The sequence below is a fragment of the Carlito syrichta genome, unplaced genomic scaffold (assembly GCF_000164805.1).
Source record: "Carlito syrichta isolate Samal-C Ts95f unplaced genomic scaffold, Tarsius_syrichta-2.0.1 Scaffold308774, whole genome shotgun sequence".
In the NCBI taxonomy this organism is placed as follows: domain Eukaryota; kingdom Metazoa; phylum Chordata; class Mammalia; order Primates; family Tarsiidae; genus Carlito; species Carlito syrichta.
In genome coordinates, this window is record NW_007252870.1 from 100,328 (window position 1) to 127,195 (window position 26,868).

Genomic DNA, 26,868 nt, shown 5'->3' on the forward strand with positions numbered 1-26,868 from the left:
GTGGCTCACGCCTATAATCCTAGCACTTTGGGAGGCCAAAGTGAGAGGATTGCCTGAGCCACGAGTTCAAGACCAGCCTGGGCAACTTCACGAGAACTCATCTCTAAAAGAAATCAAAACATTAGCTGGGCATGGTGGCATGTGCCTGTGTTTCCAGCTACTTGGAAGCCTGAGGCGGAAGGATCACCTGAGCCCAGCAGGTCGAGGCTGGAGTGACCATGAATGTGCCACTGCACTCCAGTCTGGGGACAGAGACTACAACTCAAAAAAAGTCATGCTTATATCTTTAGAAAAGTCTTTTCATGACTTTTCCCATTTTTCTATTGGGAGTTTTGTATTTTTTACCTCCCTCAATTTAATGTGAATTTTTAGGGACATTAATCCTTTTATTTGTTATATATGTTATAAACTTTTTTTCCAGTTTATAATTTTCATTTTGACTTAGTTCATGGTACCTTTTTTTAATGCTATACAAAAGCTTAACATTTTTATCTAGTTTATATATTTTGCCTTTTTTTGGCTTTTGGATTTGATTCGTAGTTAAATGACTTTTTGCTATACCCAGGTTTTAAAGGAATTTCTGTTTTCTTCCAGTACTTATGGTTTCACTCTTTAAATTTATACTTTTGACCTATTTGAAGTTTATTGCTGTACATCCTGTGAAGTATGGCTCTAATCTGACCTTTTTCCATATTGTTAACCAGTTGTTCTAGCACTACTTATTAAAAAGTTCCCCAGTGATTTGAGATGGCACTTTTATCATGTGCTAAATTTTCATATATTCTTGGCTCTATTTCTGGACTTTTTATTACATTACACCAGGATTTGGCAAACTATGGCCCGCGGGCCAAATCCAGCCTTGTTTTTGTAAATAAAGTTACATTGGAGAACAGCCATACTCATTTGCTTACATCTTGTCTGTGACTGCTTTCATGCTAGAACAGGAGAGTGGAGTAGTAGTGACAGAGACTCTGAGGCCTACAGAGCTCCAAATGCTTCCTTCTGACCCTTTACAGAAGCTTGCTGACCCTTACACGTGGGAATAATTGTGTATTCATATGCTGTAAAAGTACCTCACCTTTTTTTTTCTTTCACTCTATAAACTAACTATTGTATGTGAAAAGAATGCACACTTTAGAATAGAAAATCTGTCTACACATAGTAGTTAGCTGCAAAAAGCCATTCGGTCTTCTCTTGGCTTGGAAAAATGATGTTCCAGATTTCAGTATAAATTAGTAGCAACCTTCAACTCTTCTGTGTGGGAGGAACCTTGTTTTCACCCTCCAGTTCTTCCACCCCAGCCTGTGTCATGAGGTTCGTGATGTTTTTCTCCAGATCATCAATGTGACTACTCATATCATCAATTCTTCCAATGATCTGGTCAGACATGATCTGAAATTTATCTTGCATCTGTTGCAGGAGTGTATGCACCACCAAGGTGAGATCCTGCACATTCTTAGGATTGGTCTCGGCCATCTCCCCGGTTCCCAGCTTCCTTTTTTTTTTTAAAAGAGTCAAGGTCTCTGTCACCCAGTGGTGATATCATAGTGCACTGTGGCCTTGAACTCCTGGGTTCAAGCAATCCTCCTGCCTCAGCCTCCTGAGTAGCTGAACTACAGGTGTGCACCACCACACCTGGCTAAGTTTTTAAAATTTTTTGTAGAAACAGGGTCTTGCTATGTTGCTCAGGCTGGCCTCAAACTCTTGGCCTCAACCAGTCCTCCTGCCTCAGCCTCCCAAAGTGCTGGGATTACAGGTGTGAGCCACTGTGTCCAGTTGTACTCTTAATTTTAATTTTACTTTTAAATTTATTTAAAAAAATTTTTTTTTGTAGAGATGTGAGTCTTGCTATGTTCCCCAGGATAGTCTCAAACTCATGGGTTCAAGTGATCTGTCCACTTTGGCCTCCCAAAGTGCTGGGATTACAGGCACGAGCCACCATACCCTTCTGTGTACCTCACTTTTAATTAGAGAGGCTTATGGTATATTTTAATGTCTGGTAAGACTGATTCCCTGTAGTAACTCTTCCTTTTCCATGTTTTCTACTGAGTACTCTTACAAGTTTACTTTTCTATATGAACTTGAGTATCAACTTGTCCAGCTCCATAAATAAACTTTTTGTAGGATTATTTGGGATTTGTTAAATTTATAAATTAAGGAGAATGCTCATCTTTATAATACTGAGTTGTCTTATCCAACAACAAGTTGCAAAGAAAAGAATAGAGAAACCTACCAAAGAACGAATCCACAAAAATGCATCCAAGCGATATGGTTTCTCAGGCGAGTTCTACCAAACCTTCAAAGGACAAACAGGACAGAAGGTCTATAAATTGTTTCATAGCGTTGATTGAAGGAAACTTTCTTCTTTATATGAGAATTATTCCTAGTTTTATTATCTTTGGTTCAGTTATTCTGACTTTTTTTCTTTACAGAACTTATTGTGACCTAATATATGATCAGGTTTCATAAATTTTTTTTACATGTGCTTGAAAAGTAAGTTTAGTCTCTGTTAACAGGGTTTAAGTTTTCCTACTGCCTATAAGGTCTGTCTACCTTATTGATTATGTTTATTTTTCCAAATTTTATTTTTTGTTCTTTTGAGCTGACTTTTACTGAGAGTAGTGTGTATGGTGGATTTTTATCCATGTTTCTTTGCGTTTCTTTTAGTTTTTTTTTTCATAATGTTTTTTTTTCTCTTTTATTTTTGAAATTTTTTTTTAAGGTTAGAAGGGCTTGTTTAACTTATAAATTTTGGAATGCTTCCTGTTTCTGGTTTTCTAATCTAACATTTTATTAACAAGTTAATCAATTTTTTATGGCATTCTTTAAGTCCCACCCATTGCCTGTATAACAATTAAAGTTTGGTCTTTCTTCTTCCTTACCGTTTCTCCTTGTATTTTTGAGTTCCTTCCTTCTTGCCTTCCTGCCTTCCCTGCCTTCCCCTTCTCCCTTCCTTTCTTCTCTGTTACCCAAGTTGTCATCTAAGCTGGAGGGCAGTGGTGCCATTGTGGCTTATTGCAGCCCCAGCCTCCTGGACTCAAGTGATCCTCCTGCCTTAGTCTCCAAGTAGCTGGGACCACAGGTGCACACCACCACGCCTGGCTAATTTATTTTTGTTTTTTGTAGAGATGTTGTCTCACTATGTGGCCCATGCTGGTTTTGAACTTATGGGCTCAAGCAATCCTCCTGCCTTGGTGTCTCCCAAAGTGTTGGGATTACAGGCGTGAGCCACTGCGCCTGCCAAGTTGCATTGTTTCTACTTTGTGATGTATTATTCCTTTACTTGTTGTCTTTATCTTTGTCGTATTCTTGAATTCATGATTAATTAAAAAACAGTGTTTAGCTTCAATAATTTTTGCTAAAGTTTTCCGAGTCGTATCTTGATTGCTCAAGAAAATCTTTGCTTTACCTTTTATTTTCTAAAATTTTAGGAAAATGCTGGTCTACTGATGCCTTGCTTGGTGTTTTGTTTCAAGAAGTTTGATACCTGTCTTATTAATACTCTTTCTTTTATAAGTTTTTTTAATTAAAAAATTATTTTAGAGGTAGAGATAAAAAAGTTTTACTTTATTTTTATAGTCTAATAATTTTATTGGGCTATCTCTTGGAGTTTATTGCTGTGGGCCAAATTTTCCTAATACCTGGAGACCCTTTCAGTACGGACTTCAGGTTTCTTTTTACTTTGGAAAGTTGTTTTAAATTATAGTTTTTTTCCTTTTAAAATAACAGCTTTACTGAGCTGTAATTCACATATTATACAATTTACCTAATTAAAGTGTACAGTTCACAGAGTTGTGTAACCATCAACACAATCAATTTAGAACATTTTCATCACCCCAAAAAGAAACTCTGTACCCTAATTTTTTCCCCCATCCATCCTTACATAGATCTTGTACATATTGTTAGATTTATACCAAAGTATTCTTTCTTTTGGTATTAATATAAATGTTATTGTATTCATATTTCACTTGTTCATTGCTGGTGTATAGGAATGTGATTGATTTTTTGTATATTAATGTTGTATCCTGCAAACTTGCTGTAATTGCTTGTTATTTCCAGGAGGTTTTTTGTTGATTCTTTCAGATTTTCTGCATAGACAATCATGTCATCTATGAACCAAAGCAGTTTTATTTATTTCTTCTCAATCTGCATGTCTTTTATTTACTTTTCTTATTGCATGAGCTAGAACTTCCAGGGTGATGTTGGAAAGCAGTGGTGAAGAGGAAGCATCCTTACTTTGTTCCTGATCTCAGGAAGAAAGCAACTTTGTCCTGATCTCATGGACAAAGCAGTTACTGAAGAACATATTTTAAACAATTTTCATGTATATCCATCCTTTTTTCAATCTGTGTACCAAAATGATACATTGGTTATCTCTGGGTAACAGAGATATTTATTCATTAATAAGTAAGATGGTAGCTCTAGTTTTTTTGGTAGATATTCTTTATCAAGTTGAGGCAGCTTGCCTGTATTTGCCTTTTGTTTTTACTGTTCCCTTCTAGAGAGTGGTATTTTGAAGGCTAGCTCTTTGCATCTTGTGTTCTCTTTTAATTCCTTTATCTGTAATCAACTCTGAACTGTCAGGTCACTTTTTCAGTGTTTTACACTTAATGTGTGATTTTTATGTCAGTATTTGGTCTGCTACTTGTTTCCCTCTTTTATTGTTCTACAATTTGTCTTGGACTGCCCTTAATCTTCATGAAGACTTATGGCAATAAGTATGTGCTAGGATCTAATTGTTTAATTTTCTACTTGTGTTTCATGCCTTCTAGTTGTGCTGAGGACTTAAGTTTTGTGTGCTTCATTTTTCTTTTTATTTTTGTATCCTCTGACTTTGCTAGTATCACTTATCACTTTTGTAGATTGGTTAGGATTTTCTGTGTAGACAGTCATGTCATCTGCATTTTTTCTGATATTTATATCTTTATTTCTTTTTCTTGTCCTATTGCACCGGCTATGACTAGTGAAATTTGTGTTGGCTAGAAGTGTGAATGTTCATTCATTTTTAAATGTTAAGTATGACATTAGGTATGGGGAGGGGCTTTCATTATGTACCATTTATCATACTGTGGAAGTTACCTGAGAATTCTTAATCATGAATGGGTGTTGAATATTGTCAATGCTCTAAATGCATCTGTTGGAATCATTCATCCTGTCCCATCCCATTGGTCTATAAATGTGTCTTTTTGCTAGTTCCACAGTTTTGATTACCATCGCTTTGTGATGAATTTTGAAATCAGCTTTTTCAAAACTAATTGAAATATAACTCTGTTCTTGTGTTTCAAGATTGTTTTGGCTATTTTGAGTCCCTTTAGATTCCTGATGAATTTTAGGATAGAGTTTTGTATTTTTGCAAAAAACACCATTGGGATTTTGTTAGAGATTGCATTAAATTTGTAGATTACTTTGGGTTGTACAGCTATCTTTTTTTTTTGAGTTGGAGTCTCGCACTGTCGTCTAGGCTGGAGTGCAGTGGTATACCCACAGCCACTGCAGCCTCAACCTGCTGGGCTCAGGCGATCCTTCCGCCTCAGCCTTTCAAGCCAGGACTACAGGTGTGTGCTACCACACCCAGCTAATTTTATTTATTGTAGAGACAAGGGCTCACCATCTTGTCTGGGCTGGTCTCGAACCCTTGGACTCAGGGAATCCTCTTGCCTCGGCTTCCCAAAGTGCTGGGATTATAGACTTGAGCCACTGCACCTGACCAGTCTTGTAATTCATGAACATGAAATGTCTTTCCTGTCATTTGTGTCATTAATGTCTTTCAGCAACATTTAGTACTTTTCAGTAACCATATTTTATAGAAATTTTAAAAATTAGAAAATATTAATGTATATATATGCTCATTTTTACTATTTTTTTCTTCATTTTCTTCATTTATTTATTCATTTCATCGCTAGGTTCAAAGTTTCTTCTGATTCCTTTTTTTTCTGTCTGAAGAACTTTTACTTATTTTTACAGTGGAAGCCTGAGAACTAAACTAGATTAGTGTAGAGTCCTGGGGGCCAAGTGAATGAATGCAGAGGAAGTGTTCAGCCTTGTTGATAGTAAATAAATATAAGGAATGAGAATTGACCTTTAGATTTTTTTTTTTTTTTCTTTTGAGTTGGAGTCTCACTCTGTCACCCAGACTGGAGTGCAGTGGCCGCTCCCGACCACTGCAGCCTCGACCTGCTGGGCCCCGGCGATCCTTCCGCCTCAGCCTTCCACATAGCTGGAACTACAGGCGCGTGTTACCACGCCCGGCTAATTTTTAATTTATTGTAGAGATGAGGTCTCGCTAAGTTGCCCAGGCGGATCTTGAACCCGCGGGCTCCGGCAATCCACTCACCTCAGCCTCCCAAAGGCACGGGATTACAGGCTGAGCCACTGAGCCCTGCTGACCTTTAGATTTAATAACTCGTAAGATGAGTCTTCTCTGATGAAAATAAATGATTAGCCAAAGGAATTAGTACATGAACTTCAGTTCAGCTGTCCATTTATTAAATATATATTCTTTTGGATTTCATGGATTTCTAGGAATATGGTCAAGTGGCAGTTGTCATAGTAGGTGTGAAGGTTCAGTGCAGTGTCGTATTTAATGGTAAAAAATGTAATGTCCATTACTACCTGTAATGAATAAACATGTCATGATGTGAAGTAAACTGTAGCCATTAAAAATGAAGATGTCGATTTACAATGACATGGAAAAATATGCATGACACATGGTCAAAGCACTTACTGAAGAGCATATTTTAAACAACTTTCATTTATATATATGCAGTTTTCTTTTTTCTTATTTTTTTTTTTGACTTGGAGTCTCACTCTGTCACCCAGACTGGAGTGCAGTGGCCGCTCCCGGCCACCGCAGCCTCAACCTGCTGGGCTCCGGTGATCCTTCCGCCTCAGCCTTCCAAGTAGCTGGAACTACAGGCGCGTGCTACCATACCCAGCTCATTTTGATTTATTGTAGAGATGAGGTCTCGCCAAGTTGCCCAGGCGGGTCTCGAACCCACGGGCTCAGGCAATCTACTCACCTCAGCCTTCCAAAGCCGCGGGATTACAGGCTGAGCCACTGAGCCCGGCTTATATATGCAGTTTTTAATCTGTGTACCAAAATGATACAGTGGTTATCTCTGGGTAACAGTGTTTTGGTTGATTTTTCTTTTTTTTTTTTTTCCCAAAGAAACTTTATTTGTATATCTTCCTTTGTGATGTGCCTGTACAAATCTTTTGCCCATTTTAAAAATTGAGAATAACCGGGCACGGTGGCTCATGCCTGTAATTCCAACACTTTGGGAGGCCGAGGCGAGAGAATTGCCTGAGTCCAGGGGTTTGAGATCAGCCTGGGAAACTTGGTGAGGCCTCGTCTATACAATAAATTAAAAAATTAGCCAGGTGTGGTGGTGTGAACCCGTGGTTCTAGCTACTTGGACAGCTGAGGCGGAAGGATCATCTCAGCCCAGTAGGTGGAGGCTTCTGTGGCCATGAGCGTGCCACTGCATTCCAACCTGGATGGCACAGTGAAACTCTTACTAAAAAAAAAAAAAAAAAATTGAGAATATATATATGATTGTAATTTTTAAAAAAAATTTGAAGTAACTTTAAAAAATGTTCTGGAGGTATTGCCAGTCCCTTTTTTTTTTTAATTGAAGTCTCACTGTCACCCAGGCTGGAGTGCAGTGGCCTGCTTACAGCCACTGCTGCCTCGACCTGCTGGGCTCAGGCGATCCTTCTACTTCAGCCTTTCAAGTGGTGGAACTATAGGCATGTTCCACCATGTCCAGCCATTTTCTTTTGATTTATTGTAGAGACAAGATCTTGCCATGTTACCCAGGCTGGTCTCGAACCCCTAGGCTCAGTCTTCTTGCCTTGGCCTTCTAAAGTGTTTGGATTACAGGTGTGAGCCACCGTGCCTGGCTGCCAGTCTTTTCTCACTGTGTGATTGCTTTTTTTCTTTTACATTTAATTCCTTTAAAAAGATCAAGTTGTTTTTTGCATATTATAAAATTAATCCATCCATATATGTATTTCAGTGATGCACCATCACATGTCAGTTTTAGAACTTTTCCATCTCTGAATGATGCTTTCTTTTCTATTTTATTTTACTTTTTTTTTGAGTTGGAGTCTCACTCTGTCGCCCAGACTGGAATACAGTGGCCGCTCCCGGCCACCGCAGCCTCGACCTGCTGGGCTCCGGTGATCCTTCCACCTCAGCCTTCCAAGTAGCCGGAATTACAGGCATGTGCTACCACGCCTGGCTGATTTTTTGATTTATTGTAGAGATGAGGTCTCGCTGCCCAGGCGGGTCTCGAACCCACGGGGTCAGGCAATCCACTCACCTCAGCCTCCCAAAGGTGCGGGATTACAGGCTGAGCCACCGAGCCTGGCTTATTTTACTTTTTAAAAACTATTTTATTATTTATTTTAAAGATGTAGGATACAATTCAGGATCAGGTATACAAGTGATCATCATACAAGTAAAGTTGGGGCCTCCCTTTGGTCCCACTTCGCCTGGTTTGAGATCAGGTACCCTTATTGATGTTATTTGTCTCCCCCATCCCTAGCAGTTTCCCACTATTGCCAATCCCTTTCTTGTAGTATTATGCTAAAAGTTCAGGGTCCACTTATGAGTGAGAAATTGTGGTTCTCAGTTCTTTGTTTCTGTGATACGTCACTGAGTATTATAGACTCTAAATCCATCCAAGTTGCTGCAAAGTTCATGATTTTGTCCTTTATGGCTGCATAGTATTCCATTGTGTATCTGTACCACATTTTTTGATGCTTTCAATGAAAAGAAATTATCGTAATATAGGCTAATTTATCAAAATTTTCTTTATGGTTAGCAGTTATTGCATACTGTTTGAAAAATCTTTTCTTGTTCCTAGCTCACAAAGATGCTCTATGGTTTCTTCTAATCTTTATTATTTTACTTTTTATATTTAGATCAGTCTATCTAGAGAGAGAGAGTGTGTGTGTGTGTGTGTGTGTGTGCGTGCGTGCGTGTGTGTGTGTGTGTGTGTTTCTGCCAATGCGAGAGGGTAGGGCTCAAAATATGTCAAGAATATCTAATTGAGAGTCCTTTATTGAAAAGACTGCACTAATGTGCCACCTTGGTTTTCATTTAGGTGAACTTAAATGTGTGGATTTGTGTTTGGATGTTTTTTTGTTCCATTGATCAATTTGTCTACCTTTATGTCTGTTTAACACTATTTTATTTACTGTAGCCATATGATAGATATATCATAGATATATCATAGCTATATGATAGATATGTATTTTCTAGCTTATTCTTCCATATTATCTTGCCATATGCATTCTTAAATCAACTCTTTTAGGGATGTGGGGGGAGAAAAAGCCTGCTGGGATTTTGATTGGTTTTGTGTTGAATTAATCATCTCTTTAAGTTAAGCTTTTAGTAGATTTAGTTTTCTTTTCTCAGTTTTCATTAAATAATTTGATCTCTCAATAAGTGGTAGCTACCATTTTTATAAATATAATTAATTGCTTTATAACTTCTTGGGTAGGTTTTAGGTTTGAATCTTGGATGAATTTACTAAGTTGTAATCACACAGTCATATAGGAAATGACTGTGATGTGGTATGGTATTTGTCTTGGTATTTGTCTGGCTTTGGGTAACATTGATAGATGCTTTCATGTTTCTTTTAAAATGATTTATAGTAGATGCAAAAGAGTAAACATATTTTTCTGATTTTATTTTTTCCCCCTCTGAGTAATATATTATAGGTGCTTTGCCTATGTTATTTTTTATTTTATTTTTTTTTGAGTTGGAGTCTCACTCTGTCACCCAGACTGGAGTGCAGTGGCTGCTCCCGGCCACTGCAACCTCGACCTGCTGGGCTCCGGCGATCCTTCCACCTCAGCCTTCCAAGTAGCCGGTATTACAGGAATGCGCTACCACGCCCGGCTGATTTTTTTGATTTATTGTAGAGATGAGGTCTTGCTGCCCAGGCGGGTCTCGAACCCGTGGGCTCAGGCAATCCACTCACCTCAGCCTCCCAAAGGTGCGGGATTACAGGCTGAGCCACCAAGCCCGGTTTATGTTATTTTTTTATCCTGCAACATAGGCCATGTTGTCTCCACACTATAAAAGAGGGGCCTGCATCCAAGAGTGGCCCAGTCACTTACCCACAGTCACAGTTTGTACTTGTAGGGCTTGGAATTTATACTGGGGATGCCTGGGTCTGACGGCCTCTCTCTTTGCACGCCAGCAGACTGACGCCCTCTGTGTGCCATTCTTCATGCCCCAGTGTTTTTTACTGTTTTTCTGTTTCTGCTTCTAATGCACCTTCTTTTCAGGCTTCCATAGTGAATATAAAAATTTTATGAGTTTTCTTTTAAGACCTTTGAGGGGTGCAGCACTGGAGAATGTGTGCATGTGTGCTCTGCTTTTGCGTGCTTGCTGAGAAGACTCAGCAGATGTGCAGCCTCTTGCTTTTGGACCTTTTTAAAACATTCAAATAATGAATGAGGTTTGCTTCTTTTATATAGGCAAACGAATACTATGTGAGAGATAAGGGTGACCTCTATCTGAAAGTAGACCTTGCTTCCTGCCACCTTCTGTGAGGACCCAAAATGGTGTTGCATGCTTTTCTTCCTCTACATGCTGTTCTTGTCAGGGCCTTTCTCTGTGGCCCAGGCTGGAGTGCAGTGGGACAATCATGGCTCACCACAGCCTTGACCTCCTGGGTTTAGACAGTCCTTCTGCTGCAGCCTTCCAAGTAGCTAGGACTACAGCATGCACCACCACACCTAGCTACTTTAAAAAATTTTTAGTGGAGACAAGGTCTCACTATGTTGCCCAGGCTAGTTCCCCTACCTTTTGAATCCTTGCTCCTTGTAGACAGTTTGGAAAATATGGGAAAGGGGGAATGAGGAGAAATAAAATTACGTTTTTATCACTATGGTTAATAGGAAGACTGTAGTAACTGTAGCAAATATTAAATCAACAAATATTTATTATGCTTCTATATTTAAGTCATGTCTGCAGGAATTAGATTCTAAGTTCTAAGGATACAGATGGAATAAAACAGCCAGATATCTCCGCCCTGTGAAGGAGGTGAAAATTGGCCAGCAGAGTTCTTCGGGAGTGCCAGGGTTATCTTTTAAAACATTCTCACTAACTCTGCCAGGGAAGCCCCGTTTTTACCTCAGTTTTATGGATGAGGACATAGGCTGCGAGAGGTCAGATGACTTGCAGCACTGCTGGAACTTTCAGCAGTGAGTTCTGTTGCCCTAGACCAGAGCTTATATTTAGATCTGGGGTCTTGGCATGAATTATTTACTTTTTAAAGTGTAACTTGACAGTCACTTTTCCTTACTGTTAAAGAAGGATGTGTCTATTTTAAGGAACATTTAGATACATATGTAAGCAAAAATACAAATACAAATACAAATATAATATTTTAAGAATTTTAATAGAGTTGCTTTTCTAAATAAAAAATTTTTAAATAAGTTAAATTTTATTTGTAAAGATGGGATTCATACAGACATAGTTTGACTTGCTTTTTTTCCCCAATTAAAATACAGTTTAGACCATTTTCCATGTCACTGTTCTTCTAAAGTAGTGTCTCCCTAACTTTAATTTTTTACTTCTTTTTTTAAATTTAAAGACATGGGATACAATTCAGGATTAGGTTTATAAGTGGTAATCGTACAGGTAAAGTTTGGGCCACCCTTTGGTCCCCACTTTGCCTGGTTTGAGATCAGGTACCCTTATTGATGTTATGTGCTGCTCCCCCCAGCTCTCCTCCAACCGTATCCCACTACAGCCAATCCCTTTCTTATAGTATTATTTATGTCCCCATTACAGTCGAGTATAACCTTCACAATTTTTGACATGTCTGCATGCCATTTGTTCTTTTACCTACTTCACAATTAAAAAAAAAAATTATTATAAAGATGTGGGGTACAATTCAGGGTTAGGTATACAAACATTGATTATGCAGGTACCCTTATTGATGAGGTATGCCCCTCCCTCCCCTAATAGTTTCCCTCAACTGCCAATCCCACAACCCTCCCCTGACAGTTTCCCACTACTGCCAATTGCTTTCTTATAGTATTATGATAATTGTTCAAGGTTCACTTATGAGTGAGAACATATGGTACTCTGTTCTTTGTTTCTGTGATAGATCACTGAGTATGATCGACTCTAAATCCATCCAAGTTGCTGCAAAAATCCATGTTTGTTCTTCTTTATGGCTACATAATATTCCATTGTGTATGTGTACCACATTTTTTTTTTTATCCAGTTTTGATGGGCAACATGGTTGGCTCCATGTTTTTGCTATTGTGAATAGAGCTGCAACAAACATACGTATGCAGGAATCTTTTTTGTAGAATGATTTGACTTCCTCCGTGTATGTTCCCAATAGGGGAATTGCTGGGTCATATGGAAGGTCAATTTCTAGTTTTTTCTGAAACCGCCACACTGTCTTCCAAAGAGGCTGCACTAGTTTGCATTCTCACCAGCAGTGTAGAAGGGTCACAATTTTTAAAAACTGTTTTCTTATACCAGAAACGGAAACTATGTTATTACTGCGACTAGACATTCAGTGGTGTTTCTGGCATAGGCTACTTAAAAAATAAATAATGAGCCAGGCTCGGTGGCTCAGCCTGTAATCCCGCGCCTTTGGGAGGCTGAGGTGAGTGGATTGCCTGAGCCCGCGGGTTCGAGACCTGCCTGGACAGGCGAGACCTCACCTCATCTCTACAATAAATCAAAAAAGCAACTGGGCGTGGTAGCGCATTCCTGTAATTCCAGCTACTTAGAAGGCTGAGGCGGAAGGTTCGCCGGAGCCCAGCAGGTCGAGGCTGCGGTGACTGGGAGCGGCCACTGCATTCCAGTCTGGGCGACAGAGTAAGACTCCAACTCAAAAAAAATAAAAAAAAATAAATAAATAATGTAAAAAACAGAACCTGTATGAAATTTGAGCAAGATACTGTTTTTTGTTTTTTTACAGAAAACTAAACAAGAGGTCAGCTCTTTTTGTTAAAAACATGCAATTACATGTGTTAGAGAAATGTGAAAATATCTTTGATGGAATTAGAAATGAAGAACTGAAAAGGTAGTAACATCTGCAATATGGGATTTATTGTACCCTACTACCTTACCCTGGGTCTTTCAGTTGTTTTCACAGTAAGAAATAAAATTTATACTTAGACCTAGTATACATGAGCATATGTGTTTATGTCTGTGTATATATGCATATCTATGTGTATGTGTTAAGTATGTACACCTATATTCATTCAGAAAAAGTGCTGCCATTTTTTTTTTTTTTTTGGAAAGCAGGATTTATTGAGGACAGAAAAGCTCCCATGGTGGGAGGGGACCCGAAGGGGCTGCCCTGTTTTTTTTTGAAATGCTGCCATTTTTAACTGTAAGATATTGATGGCAAGAAACATCTCTACTCTAGAGATGTTAAAATGTGAAAAAATGCGCCTTAGGATTGATGAAATAGGACTGACTCAGTGGCTTACACCTATAATTCCAGTACTTAGGGAGGCCGAAGTGAGAGGATTGCTTAAGCCTAGGAGTTGGGACCAGCCTGGGCAACATAGTGAGATCATGTCTCTACAAAAAATAAGAAAAAAATAGCTAGGCATGGTGGCTCACACCTGTAGTCCCAACTACTTGGGAGACCGAGGTGGAAGGATCACCTGAGCCTGGGAGGTTGAGGTTATGGTGAGCCATGATTGTGCCACTGCACTCCAGACTGAGTGGCAGAGAGAGACCTTGTTTCTTTAAAAAAAAAAAAAAAAAAAGACAAGAGGAAGGAAAACATTTTCCTACATTTATTCTTTCAGATATTTTAGTAAAATCTCTTGTCATATGATATCAATAACAGCAAAATACTTGCTAGAAATTTGAATGGAACTACAGTTTGGGTTAATTAGAAGAAAACTTACTGTATCACAGTAATCGATGTAACAGCAATTTCAACCAGACTCCCAACAAAGTTAAAATGTATTGGTAGTTTATATTTTTATTACATTGTGTCTTCTTAGCCTAATCTTGAACATATAATAATTTCTTCCTGATTTCTAACTGTATTTGGGATTTCTCCTGTGGCCTAGGATGCTGTGTCGGTTTTTAAAAACATATTCCATGGAAACTTGAAATGATGTATAATCTCTTATAGGGTAGAAAGTTTGAGTATCTTATCAAATGTGGAAAAGGCATTAAAAAGTAAAAAAAAAAATTCCAACTTTTTCCCTTTATATACTTTGTGGAATTTTATTTATTATATAAAAGCACATATTGCTGGGCTTTGTGATTCACACCTGTAATCCCAGCAAATAGGGAGGCTAAGGCGGGAGGATTGCTTACGCCCAGGAGTTTGAAACCAGCCTGGGCAACGTAGACCCTACCTCAAAAAGTAATAATAAAAATAAAATAGCTGGGTGTGGTGGTGTGCACTTGTAGTCCCAGCTACTTTGTAGGCTGAGGTGGGAGGATTACTTGAGCCCAGGAGTTCAAGACTATAGTGAGCTATGATTGTACCACTGCACTCCAGCCTGGACAACATTTCAAAACCGTGACTCTTTAAAAAACAAAACAAAACATACATTATCCACTTTATACATTTTTGCTTTTCAGAGATTTTAAAAAATTCTTTGTTACTCAGCGGTTTGACTTAAATATTACTCTCCTTGCAATAATAACCCTTGCTTTCTTTTTAATTTGAATTTTTCTGCTGTATTTTTAGCCACTTCTTCTAGCTTTTTTTGTGGTTTTATTATTATACTTAGCCTGGTGGGTAGGGGAATTCCTGAATTCAACTTTGTTTTATTAAAGCATGCTGATTGCAACCCATTAAATTGATTTTGTGGGCCACAACTAGCAGTCGGAAAACACCTGAGACATGTTTCTTTTTATGGAAAGTATGTTGCTTTCTGGGTAGATCTTAGTTCTAAATCCTACATCACTCATTTACTAGCTATGTGACTCTTAACCAGCTACTTATGCAGAATTTACAGCATTTTCAAAGTAAGAAATTGAGTCTCACTCTGTCGCCCAGACTGCAGTGCAGTGGCCGCTCCCGGCCACCGCAGCCTCGACCTGCTGGGCTCCGGCGATCTTTCCGCCTCAACCTTCCAAGTAGTTGGAACTACAGGCACGCGCTACCACGCCTGGATGATTTTTGATTTATTGTAGAGATGAGGTCTCGCCAAGTTGCCCAGGCAGGTCTCGAACCCGCGGGTTCAGGCAATCCACTCACCTCAGCCTCTCAAGGCGCGGGATTACAGGCTGATCCACCGAGCCCGGCTTAGAAATTGATTCTTATATAACTCACAAGGTAGGGAATTTTCCAAGTGAAATATATTCTGTGTTGGTTGGTGGCACCTACTGGCAAAGATACATCACTGCTAAGAGCTCTCTGTGCCTATGCACAAAGTAAAAGAAAACTCAGGGTAGGCCGTGGAACCAGTCTGCCCTTGTGTTGATTGGCATGACAGTGAGGAGATGGAAGGTGCAAGAGAGATCCCAGGAACTGTACACAGTGCTACACAGAAGGAGGAATCCAGGGATAGCTGTGATTCCATAGCAGAGGCTGTTGCTGTACTCAGTCACCTGGATTTAAATGAAAAGTCTCTCTTAACAAGTTCTCAACTCACAACATTGTGTGACTGTTTTCTTTGCAGTTTTGGTGCAGTGGGGTACACTTTCACAGGTTTTGTTTAGTTTTTAAAAGAATTCAGTTTAAGAAATGTAATTTCCATCTGGGCTGCCTGGAATGCATTTGTTTACTAAGGTGAGGAATTTTTGCATTGGCAGCCTGAGGTAGCAGTGTTAATGAAAATCCACAGATAAAAAAGAAAACTGCTTTTGCTAAACTGTTTATCATATTCAAAGGCCACACAACATGTATTTTCAGATTTTTTTTTTTTTTTTTTTTTGAGTTGGAGTCTCACTCTGTCGCCCAGACTGGAGTGCAGTAGCCGCTCCCGGCCACCGCAGCCTCGACCTGCTGGGCTCCGACGAGCCTTCCGCCTCAGCCTTCCAAGTAGCTGGAATTACAGGCATGCCCTACCACGCCCAGCTGATTTTTTGACTTATTGTAGAGATGAGGTCTCGCTGCCCAGGCAGGTCTCGAACCCTCGGGCTCAGGCAGTCCACTCACCTCAGCCTCGCAAAGGCACGGGATTACAGGCTGAGCCACCGAGCCCGGCTAGAATTTTTTTTTTTTTTTTTGAGTCGGAGTCTCACTCTATCATCCAGGCTGCAGTGCAGTGGCACCTCTCAAAGCCACCGCAGCCTCAACCAGTTGGTCTCGGGCGATCTTTCCTCTTTGGCCTTCCAAGTAGCTGCAACCACAGGCGCACGACACCACTCCCAGCTAATTTAAAAAAAAAAATTATTGTAGAGATACCGTCTCGCCATGTTGGCCAGGCTGGTCTTGAACCTGTGGACTCAGACAATCCTCTTACCTCTGCCTCTCAAAGTGCCGGAATTACAGACTGAGCCACCGAGTCTGAACAGGTTTTTTTTAAAATTTTTTTTTATAGCAGTATGGCATTTGATTATTCTTCCTATCCTCTTTCATAAAACATATTTGTGCTTAGTGGTAGGACATTTCCATATCAGACTCTGAGAGTCATGGAGACCCGGATTGAACTAACCAAAGAACCAACCAAACCAGTCATCCTTAGTATGGAAACATGTACTACTTCCAGTTATGCTCAGAATTCTATTTATGAAGACAGAGCAACCACTTGGGCTGTGTTTTCTTGGCAGTGGTGGAAAAAGTGTCTTTGAAACAGGATTAGGATCTTCGTTGTGCTGCGTATAGCTACAGTATATATGCAGTCTAACTAGGAGGCAGTATTGCATAGACAGAAAGAGTCTAGCTTTGAATCCTGGCAGATATTTGATGTGTAACCCCAAGCAAGTTGCAAAGAGTTTCTGAGCCATGGTTCTTCATCTGTAAAACAGGATATGTGGACTATTATGTAGGGTCATTATAAAGATTAGAGATAAGGTACAGAAAGTTTCTAATGCAATGCCTGGCTGTCATAGGCAACCACTAAATAATACTTATTGCTATGTCTATTCCTCTATGGAGCTATTAAAGTATATAGTTGATCATATTTTTAATATATGGTAAATGACTGGTTTTGTAAATTTTATTTACAAAAAATACCCAGGAACAGGCATTAGAGTCTCGTGGTATGCGGTAGTTCTGAAATATTGCATATTGGAGTGGAGTCTGGTCATGATAGTGTCAATTTAACCTACTTACTTAGGTTGGTCTGCCACATGGACCCCAACATTTTGTCATAGAATGATTTTTGGACAGAGACGTAGATCAAAATTACTTGGAGAACTTAAAACAGAAGAAGGAGAAGAACGTATGCCTAGGCTCCATCCATTCCATGGTTCACTGTATATGGCTTCACGTTTTTACAGGCCTCATTCTCACCCCCAATTCCATGGACCTCTAGTAAAGAACCCTTGACATCATGGCTTTCCAGATACGAACTGAATGATAAGCAGAGTATACAACCTGAATTTAGATATTAACATACTCCCTGAACTGGTTGGCCATGGTGAGATCAGACTGTCACATGCTGTCACAGGGGCCAAGAAAAGATGTCCAAGGAGAAAGACAGGCCATGCTGGAGATGGCAATGCTTTAGTATATTTTCCCTGGGAGGCACATTTAGAGCTCCACTTTCAAGTGGAAAGGATGATTTTGCCCCCTCCCCTAGGACATTTGGCAATCTGGAGACATCTTTGGTCATCACATTTTGGGAATGGGAGAGTGGTGCTACTGGCATAGGTGGAGGCCAGGGATGCTACAAACATCCTATAATGCACATGACAACCTCCACAAACCAGAATTATCCTTCCCAACATGTCAGTAGTACCATTTGGCCCTCCCTAGAGTCTGGCTTCCTCCTCCTAGATTGTATATTTCCTTGGTAGTACTAGCAGAATAGGAGGAGGGTCTGCGTCTTAATCTATTTGTATGTGATGCTCCTTGGTAGACATAAGAGGAAATAAGTGATGAGAAGGGCAAGAAGTGAATAAAGCCAGTTTGGTATTTCAAAGAACTTTTCTTTCCTGGAAGTGTTGGAGACTTAGAGAGGATTTCCCCTCTTAGGTTGGCTGTGGTTTCACATGAGTTTGGATGTAGGAAACTACCTTCTTTTTTTCTTGGGAGGCTGATTAGTTATTCTTACATCACCCTTGACCCTGTAACTTTTTGTCTGTTGCCTTTAAGGAGTAAAGTTCAAGGTGATAGGAAAAAAAGCTTGGCTTCTGTAAGAGAATTTTCTATTCTTACCATCACCACTTATTCCCATGACCCTATATATGGGTTGATTGTCTTTTATCTAAAATGGTTGGGACCAGAACTGTTTCTGATTTTGAATTTTTCAGGTTTTGGAGTGTTTGCAATATATGTACCTGTTGAACATCCCAAATCCAAAAACCCCAAATCCAAAGTTTTCCAAGAAGCATTTCCTATGAGTGTCATGTTGGCATTCAAAAAGTTTCAGATTTTGGAGCGTGTCAGAATTAGGATTTTTAGATTTGGGATGTTCAACCTGTAGTAGGCTGAGAAAGATAATGGGGAATGGGAGAGAACAATATTGTATTTACCAAAATGGGTGTTTCCTTGTCTCCCAAAAGTATTGGATGAAGTGGGAGAAGGGAATTGTGCTGTGCTACTGCTCTAACCCAGTGTTTGCCAGTATGTGCTGAGTTATTGTTAATAGGTATGATTATAGAAGGCCAACCTTGGGAAAGCTGGATTAAATGAACTTCACCTAATTTAAACTAGAGTACATTTTAGAGCCTTTAGTATCTTTATAGAGCATATTGTAACTTCACAGAGTGAGCGAGAGAGAGAGAGAGAGAGAGAGAGAGAGAGAGAGAGAGACAGAGAGAGAGAGAGAGACAGAGAATGAGCAAGCTCATTGGGAGTATGTGCAGCATTTCTCAAACCTGATTAGACCTTGGGATCCTTTTTCCTCTGAACATCTCTTGTGTCACCTGGAATCTTCTTTGAAAATGATCCTCTGGTCTTGTATCTTAAGAACAACATTTCCCCCTTTGGAGTCTTTTGTAGACTTTATAAGAGAAGTTGAGAAAATATGTAGGATGGCGGACCTCTTCCAGCACCCCCAGGTCTTATTAAATGCAGTTTTTATTAAATGATATGTCTTTATCCTCTTTTGTTAAGCTTAAGAGAGCAATTACTTTTCAGAGTTGTTTCTTTTTCAACAATATAAGTCAACATCGTTTCTCTGTTTTGGAACAAATGAAAGAGAGAATTAAATTTTCCCACTGTAAAGACAGTTGTTTCTTGTGTAGTATATAGGGTCTTCTGGTGTTTTTATGTTTCCTCTTAAGTGAAGAAGGTAGCATAGATCACAGTAGCTCTGGAGGGACTCGGGTGCCTACATTGAAAAAGGTTTTAGTTTGAAACCTGGACATCCTCTGCACTTTTCCTCCGGTGAGGACTAACTTCCCATCTCTCTTCCCCCTCAGTTCCCCGTTTCTGTACATGCTCAACCTTTTGTATTTCCAGCCATTCTTCTCCTTGCCACTCCTAGGGCATTGTGACATTGTGAGTTGGCTTTGTAACTACTCAGCTCAGGAGACAGTGTACTGAGTCACGGTTCCCACTTTGTTTATTCCCCTAAGGAAGCCTGCTGGCTTTGTCAGTCCCTAGGTCCCTTCAAGATAGCAGTAAAAAGAAAATTACACAGAGAGACCAACAGGCGCACTACTTTTGTTTCTCTGTTCCGCATCCTCTTCTGGCCATTCAGGATTGTTCTGGACCTTGTTTTGGACTCTGAGACACTTGTTTTGGACCTTCCCCTCGCCCTTGGTTGACTTTGGCATACAGAACCCCACCCTCCTGTCCTCCCCTTGGCAAACCTTGGTGCTGTGGGGCTTGCAAGAGTGTATCCAGGAAGCCAGTGGGTTTTCCCCATAGGCAGCCATCTCGAATCATCCTGTCAGAATCTCTGAAATTAGCAAAGTGTGAGAAGATAAGGCTGAGTAAAAGCAACATCTTAAAAGCAGGGAGTGAAATGTGGGTTCAAATACCCGTTGCACACCAAGCATTGTGCTGGGTATTCTCAGTCCCCACAGCAACTCTTTGTGGTTTGTATTTGTTCCAGGGGTAAAATAACTGGCTCACGGTCTCACACACACATTGAGTGAGAGACCAAATCAGAAATTCCACTTCTCTCCTTGGTTTCAAAGCCTTTGACTTACTGCATTCCTGCTCGGAGATGGCTGTGTGACCTGCAGAGCAACTAGTGCTCAGTGATGATTCTTCTGCCATTAGCTACCTTGGGTATTTTCAGGTGGGTTGTTTGGAAATACTTTATGGTCCCAAACATTTTAGGACCTGAAGAACATAGAGGAAAAATAGGGAAAATGTGAGCGAGAGAGGCTGGTCCTCTCTCTTAAATTTTGGAAACCTAGATAACTTAAATAGATCAGTAGTACTCTTGAATACTGCTGTGGGACTACTGTTGTATTTTCAATTTTGTGCCCCAGTCTTAGAATTTTAGATTTGGAAAGATGGAGACTGCTGTCCATCAATGAGTGGCTATTACTTTCAGAGCACCACTATCCCCTACTTCCCCTTCTCATTAAGTTTCCATTTAGCCATTAGGTGGGAGCTTCAGAAGGGAAAACCCAATAATGTATAATCTCCAGCTAATGGGCATCTATTGAGCGACTAGGTCACCAGAAAGAATAATTACACAGTACTTCTTTGTGCAGTAAACACAAAAATCAAAAGCTAATGCATTCACAAAGCAAGCCAGATTGTTACTGGTTGACAGCTTCCTTCTCTTCAGGGAGAAGGTTGGGGCATTGGGGCACCCACCATGCTTGCCAGGGAAGATTGCAAAGCCATTCCAGAAAAACAAGGCTGTCGTGGGAGGAAGGAGAAAGGCGATGGGGTGTGGGGGCAGTTCCAAGGCATTGCCTCTTCTAATTGCTGATTCCTTGGGTGGATTACTGAATAGCAGACATTCTAGTAAATGTTTTGTGTAATCATCGGAAACTTTGTGTCTCTGGGATTTCTTGCTGCAAGTTAAAGAATAACAGTCATGATTGAGGTTGAGTTTGGCTCTCACTCCCACAATTTAGCCTGTTTTCTTAGCATGGCCAGTCTTCATAAAAAAAGACTATGCTTACTTTTGTTTTGCCACTAACTATTGATTGATGAAAGGTGAACACATCTCCCTTCACCCAAAATGGTATGTGTTAGCCACAAGCCAAATAGTTCTTGGGTATGTGTTGGTGCACTCTAGTTTGGGCTTTCAAAAATTATTTCTTGTAGTTATTTAGGATTTGCAAAATTCGACATAATTCAAATAACCTGTTTTTCCCCCCTTAGAACACTTCAGTTATGGAAGATCAAAATGAAGATGAGTCCCCAAAGAAAAATACTCTTTGGCAGGTAGGAATGATGGCGCACAGATGAGATAGCAGTGGACTTGCTCCCAGTTAATGTCCTCAAAATTTTGGTTTTGTGTAGTTTTGCTAGTTTTGGAATCTACTGTAATTTATCTTTTCCTAACAATTGCCATTACATATAGTAGAGAGGTTTGTAGTTTTCACAGAGATTCTGAAGTGGCTGTAGCCTAAAATGTTCTATTTGTGGCCACTGTCTAAACCAAAGATGGACAGTGATGGCATCCTTTGTCACCAGAATGGCACCATGCCCCATACCAGTGCATGCATCGATGGCTGTTTCTTCTCTTGCTCCCGACCCTCACCGTTCCCTCCCGTTTCCATTGGTTTGCCTTTTCCTTTTCAACTCGGTACCCTTCTCTCCTGGCTTCATTTTAAGACTGCTAGTTTTCTTCCCAGTCTCCCAGTTTTTTGTTTTTGAGGGGGCAGTGGGGAGCAAGTCAAGTTTCATGATTTGGTGTTTCCATCAACTGTCATGGTGCACATGGGTTTTCTCTTCATGAAGGCATAATGAAAGCAAAACAAATCTAAACCTGAAGGGAATAACGTAAAAACAAAAATTCTCTGGGTTCATTTGATTAGAAACTAAACAGGTAGATTAGTTAGCAAGAATAAAGTGCGCCCAACACATTTCAGATGAAATGAAACTAAGCACAACAATGCTTAGGAAGAGCTTGCTGGGTGGGCTGTGCAGGTGGTTGGGAATAGAATGTTGAAAATGTGCTGTAGACAAGCGCACGTGCTGCTGTGTTTTCTGAATACTGTGCACAACCGACTTTTGTACCTCCTTCACATGGATTACTTTGCAGTGGGATTCTCTCTTCATTTACTGTTGTTTTTTCAGTTGGCAGTGGTTCTTAACACCTCAGCTTTCAGTTTTTCTTTCATCCATCCTTCAGTCAAAAGCCCTAGGGAGGCTAGGTGGTGAGGAGCCTTTTTGTAAATGAAACAATAACATCAAATACTATTATCAAATGACTTAATGGCTGTGGAAGTACTTTGTAAATTATAAAGCAATACATGCATGCAAGTTGTTACCATCATTATATGTAACCTGTTGTGAACACGTATTTTGGCAAACTATTTTGAAAAAAATATAGACATTAAAGGGGGAAGGAAAACATGTATAGCTTTCTTTCTCAAGATAAGGCACTTTGGACATTTTGATATGTATCTTTTACTCTGTCTTGATATGTTCCCCATACAAATTATTGTGCTCTTAATGCTATATTGAATTCTGGATCTTGCCTTTTGTTCCTTAATATTATTTCATACGCATGTTCTTTTGTTGTTAAAGCCTTACTTTATAAACCTAGTTTTAATAGCTTACATTGTAGTCCTTTGTGTAGATGTGTTGTTTGCTTTAAGCAGTTGTTTACAATTGGGCAGTTATTTCTCACCTTTCTATAGTATCGTGGTGGACATCCTTACACCTAAAAGTAGCTTAGCCGGGCGTGGTGGCTCAAGCCTGTAATCCCAGCATTTTGGGAAACCGAGGTAAGATGATTGCCTAAGCCCAGGAGTTCGAAACCAGCTTGGGCAACTTGGCGAGACCTTGTCTCTACAATAAATCAAAAATTAGGCAGCATGCGCCTGTAATTCCAGTACTTGGAAGGCTGAGGCAGAAAGATCACCTGAACCCAGCAGGTTGAGGCTGCGGTGGCTGTGAGCATGCTACTGCACCCTAGCTTGGGTGACAGAGTGAGACTCCTACTAAAAGGAAAACAAAAACCAAAAACCAAAAAACTCAGCATAGATGCCCCTTATTCCTGCCAGTGTTAATCACGGCAAAGATTTTTCACTTCACCTCTGTTTTTTTGTTTTTTTTTTCTTTGAGTTGGAATCTTACTCTGTCGCCTAGGCTAGAGCGCCTCAGCCCTCCAAGTAGCTGGAACTACAGGCATGTGCCACCATGCCCAGCTAATTTTTCTTGATTTATTGTAGAGATGAGGTCTCACCAAGTTGCCCAGGTTGGTCTCGAACCCTTGGGCTCAGGCAGCCCTCTCATCTTGGCCTCCCAAAGTGCTGGGATTATAGGCGTGAGCCACCATGCCCGGCCATCTCTGACTGTTTTAAATTCTTATTTTGGGTGTCTGTTGGATATGAATGTCTTATTAGAAGCAACATTTAAAAATCCTTATTCAATGCTGCCCCCTTGTGGTACATGGTGTCCGTGAGCTTTCCCTCATCCAAGTTACAAGGGAAAAAAATTCCTAGACAATGGGGTGATGAAATAAATTGGGTGGAGGATAGATGCCATCTGACCATATACCTCTAATGAGGGCGTAAGAACTTGCTTCAGACATGAAAGTTCTAACATTTTTATCAAGGTAGGCTGAAGACTCCTTTGGATGTTTATAAAGGATGTCTTATTTCTGGGATGGTTCTGTCCACTTGAAGTTAGGGGACATACTGATAGTGAAAGCTCTTGTTTCTTTCTATGTAAGATTCTGAGATAAATTCCTAATGGAATTGGTGGGCAGCTGTCCTGCAGCTCTTCGGTTCTCAACATTCTCCTACGTGTTATTCCTTTTGGTATTACGCATGAGGAGACTGTCAGAGGAGGGATGGACAGATGGCTTGGCAAATGTTCCACACAAGTAGTCCAGTCGTGTTGTGTTCAAACAGGCAAGTTACGGCGCCTCATAGCATCAGTAGTGGTTGTGGCTTGAGTCTAGTGGTTATTTTTGATGCTGCTGTCCAGATGCAGTGTATGGAGTTTCGCTTTAAAAAATACTGATTTTATGCAGGAACATATAGGTAGATTTGATGAGAAATGCAATGTTAATGCGAGTCTGTACCTTATCCATAATAAGTTTTGGAACTTTGCAGGTATATGTGGTTTCCTTGGGTGACTTTCTGAGAAGGTGATCAAAAGAGGGAAGAGAAAGTCTAAACTGTTTTACCAGCAGCTTAGTAGCCCTGGGGGGTAGCATGAAGGAGATTTAACCTTTGGGTAAGGTGAAGGTTTTGGGTTGATCGCTTTTGGTTTTACTACGGTATTGCATATCTCTTATGTTGTATAGACCAGTGGTTCTCATGTGTGTTCCCTAGAGTGTAGTCTCTGGACCATCCGCATCAGCGTCACCTGGAAACTTGTTAGAAATACAAATTCTTGGGCTCCACTACAGATCGATACACTCAGAACCTCTGGGTTCTGGGTCCCAGCAGTCTGTTAACAAGCCCGCTTGTTATTCCGATGCTTGTTCAAGTGTGAGAACCATCGGTATAGATATGTAATAATCATTAACTTAGATGTATATAGCATTAAGTTTCAACTTTGAGGAAGTAAAACGATTTTTAATAATCAGTTGCCACTTTGCCAAATTGAGCAATTCCCCTGAGACCATCGTCTCCAACGTTAGTAATTGAATATCAGCTTATTTTGGAAGAAGCATGGAAACATGATTACTTAAGATGCCATTTGCTTTAGAAATAGCTGTAACTTCGGTACTTACTTTGGTGACTAATTTGAGGCCACTAGACCTGAATACATTTTTTAAATTACTTCCTGAATGAGTTAATAAAGGAATGAGTTTGGCTTTAGGATAAAACTGGCATTTTAAGACTTAAGTACACAGAGTGAAAAATGTTTCTAACGAAATATTAATTAGATTTCTTTCCTAGTTAAGCTAATTTTTTTTTGTTTTTCTAAAATAGATAAGTAATGGAACATCGTCTGTGATCGTCTCCAGAAAGAGGCCATCAGAAGGAAACTACCAAAAAGAAAAAGACTTGTGTATTAAATATTTTGACCAGTGGTCTGAATCAGATCAAGTAGAATTTGTGGAACATCTTATTTCACGAATGTGTCATTATCAGCATGGACATATTAACTCTTACCTGAAGCCCATGTTGCAGCGGGACTTTATTACCGCCTTACCAGGTAACTGTGTTTGTCTGTTGAAAAGCTGGGTGGTGGAAGCATGCCTCACCCAGGGGCCTTGAGGAGGCTGGGTAGATATTTATAAAATGAATGATTAAGGTAGCATGTCCTTGGGACACATACTGTATTTTTAATATATGGTACATAACTGTTGAACTGTAACTGTTTCTTTGATTAATAGTATTGACTGTTGGTTAGTACTGTTGCTTCATTATAGTTTAATGATTAGTGATGTGCTTTTTATTTTGATGTAGTTTATACACAAATTGCAGTTTGCCTTTATATGTAATTTTTAAAGAAAGGTATTCTTTTTCCTTTAAAAGTTTTATTTAGGAAGTGTCCCAAAGTTTAGGATGTCATTTGAATTTGAAGTGACATTTAAGGAATGGTGAAAATACATTGGAAAAGCTGATACCATGTCTCAATTATATTTCTTGAGACTTGTTTCTGCATCCTCTCCCACACTGTTCTCTCCTCTAAGTACACACATGGGTGTGTGTGCATACGCGTACTTCTCTGGTTAAGTTTTCTTTGACTTTTAAAAACAGACTTTCTTTTTTTAGATCATTTTGAGCTTCAGAACACAATTGAATGGAAAATATAGATAATTCCCAGATTCACGCCTTCTCTGCCTCCCCATACTCCCCCACTGCCCAACCTGCCCCCCGTTGGCATCCTGCAACAGAACAGTTGATGTTACAGTTCATGGACCTGTGTGGAGTCCAGGGTTACATCAGGGTTCACTCTTGCTGTTGTGCATTGTATGGGTCTGGACAAATGTGCAGTGACGTGGATGCACCATTTAGAACATCAGAGGAGTCCAATGTGCTCTCCCCGTCGTTCTCCTTTTTTTAATAAAAATAAATTTGTATTAGCTCTGTTTTGTACCTCTTTCCCTTCCTCCCATTCTCTTCTCTCTATTTTTTTTTTTTTTGAGTTGGAGTCTCACTCTGTCACCCAGACTGGAGTGCAGCCTTGTCCTGCTGGGCTCCTTCCACTCAGCCTTCCAAGTAGCTGGAACTATAGGCACGCGCTACCACACCTGGCTAATTTTTTGATTTTTATTGTAGAGATGAGTTCTCACCAAGTTGCCCAGGCGGGTCTCGAATCCGTGGGCTCAGGCAATCCACTCACCTCGGCCTTCCAAAGCGCGGAATTACAGGCTGAGCCACCGAGCCCAGCCCATTCTCTTCTTGATAGGATCTTGGTATGTTGCCCATGTTGGCTTTGAATTCCTGGACTCAAGGAATCTTCCCATCTCAGCCTCCCAAGTAGCTGGGACTACAGATGTGTATCACCACGACTGACTAATTTTTTGTTTTTGTTTTTTTTTTGAATCAGAGTCTTACTCTGTTTCCCAGGCTAGAGTGCAGTGGCATGATCACAACGATCACAGTTTACAGCAACTTTGACCTCCTGGGCTCAGGTGATCCTTTCATCTCAGCATCCCGAGAAGCTGAAACTACAGGCATATGCTGCCACGCCTGGCTAATTTCTTGATTTTTTTTTGTAGAGATGAAGTTTCACTATG

The 26,868-nt window shown here is 40.1% G+C and overlaps 1 protein-coding gene and 1 pseudogene across 3 annotated transcripts in view; one reads left to right on the plus strand and one right to left on the minus strand.

Moving 5' to 3' along the window:
- FBXW11 (F-box and WD repeat domain containing 11) overlaps positions 1-26,868 on the plus strand; it is a 143,997-nt gene that overhangs the window by 63,940 nt on the left and 53,189 nt on the right. The window contains exons 4-5 of one of the 2 annotated variants that reach the window (XM_021716352.1): positions 21,375-21,437; positions 25,112-25,337. In XM_021716352.1, coding sequence (XP_021572027.1) covers positions 21,375-21,437; positions 25,112-25,337 — 289 coding nt within the window. The remainder of the gene's footprint in view (positions 1-21,374; positions 21,438-25,111; positions 25,338-26,868) is intronic. The other variant, XM_008065684.2, reaches the window with a different exon arrangement.
- LOC103268134 lies at positions 1,098-1,488 on the minus strand (annotated as a pseudogene). Its single transcript, XR_002482400.1, has one exon. The product of XR_002482400.1 is annotated as a heat shock factor-binding protein 1 pseudogene (transcript).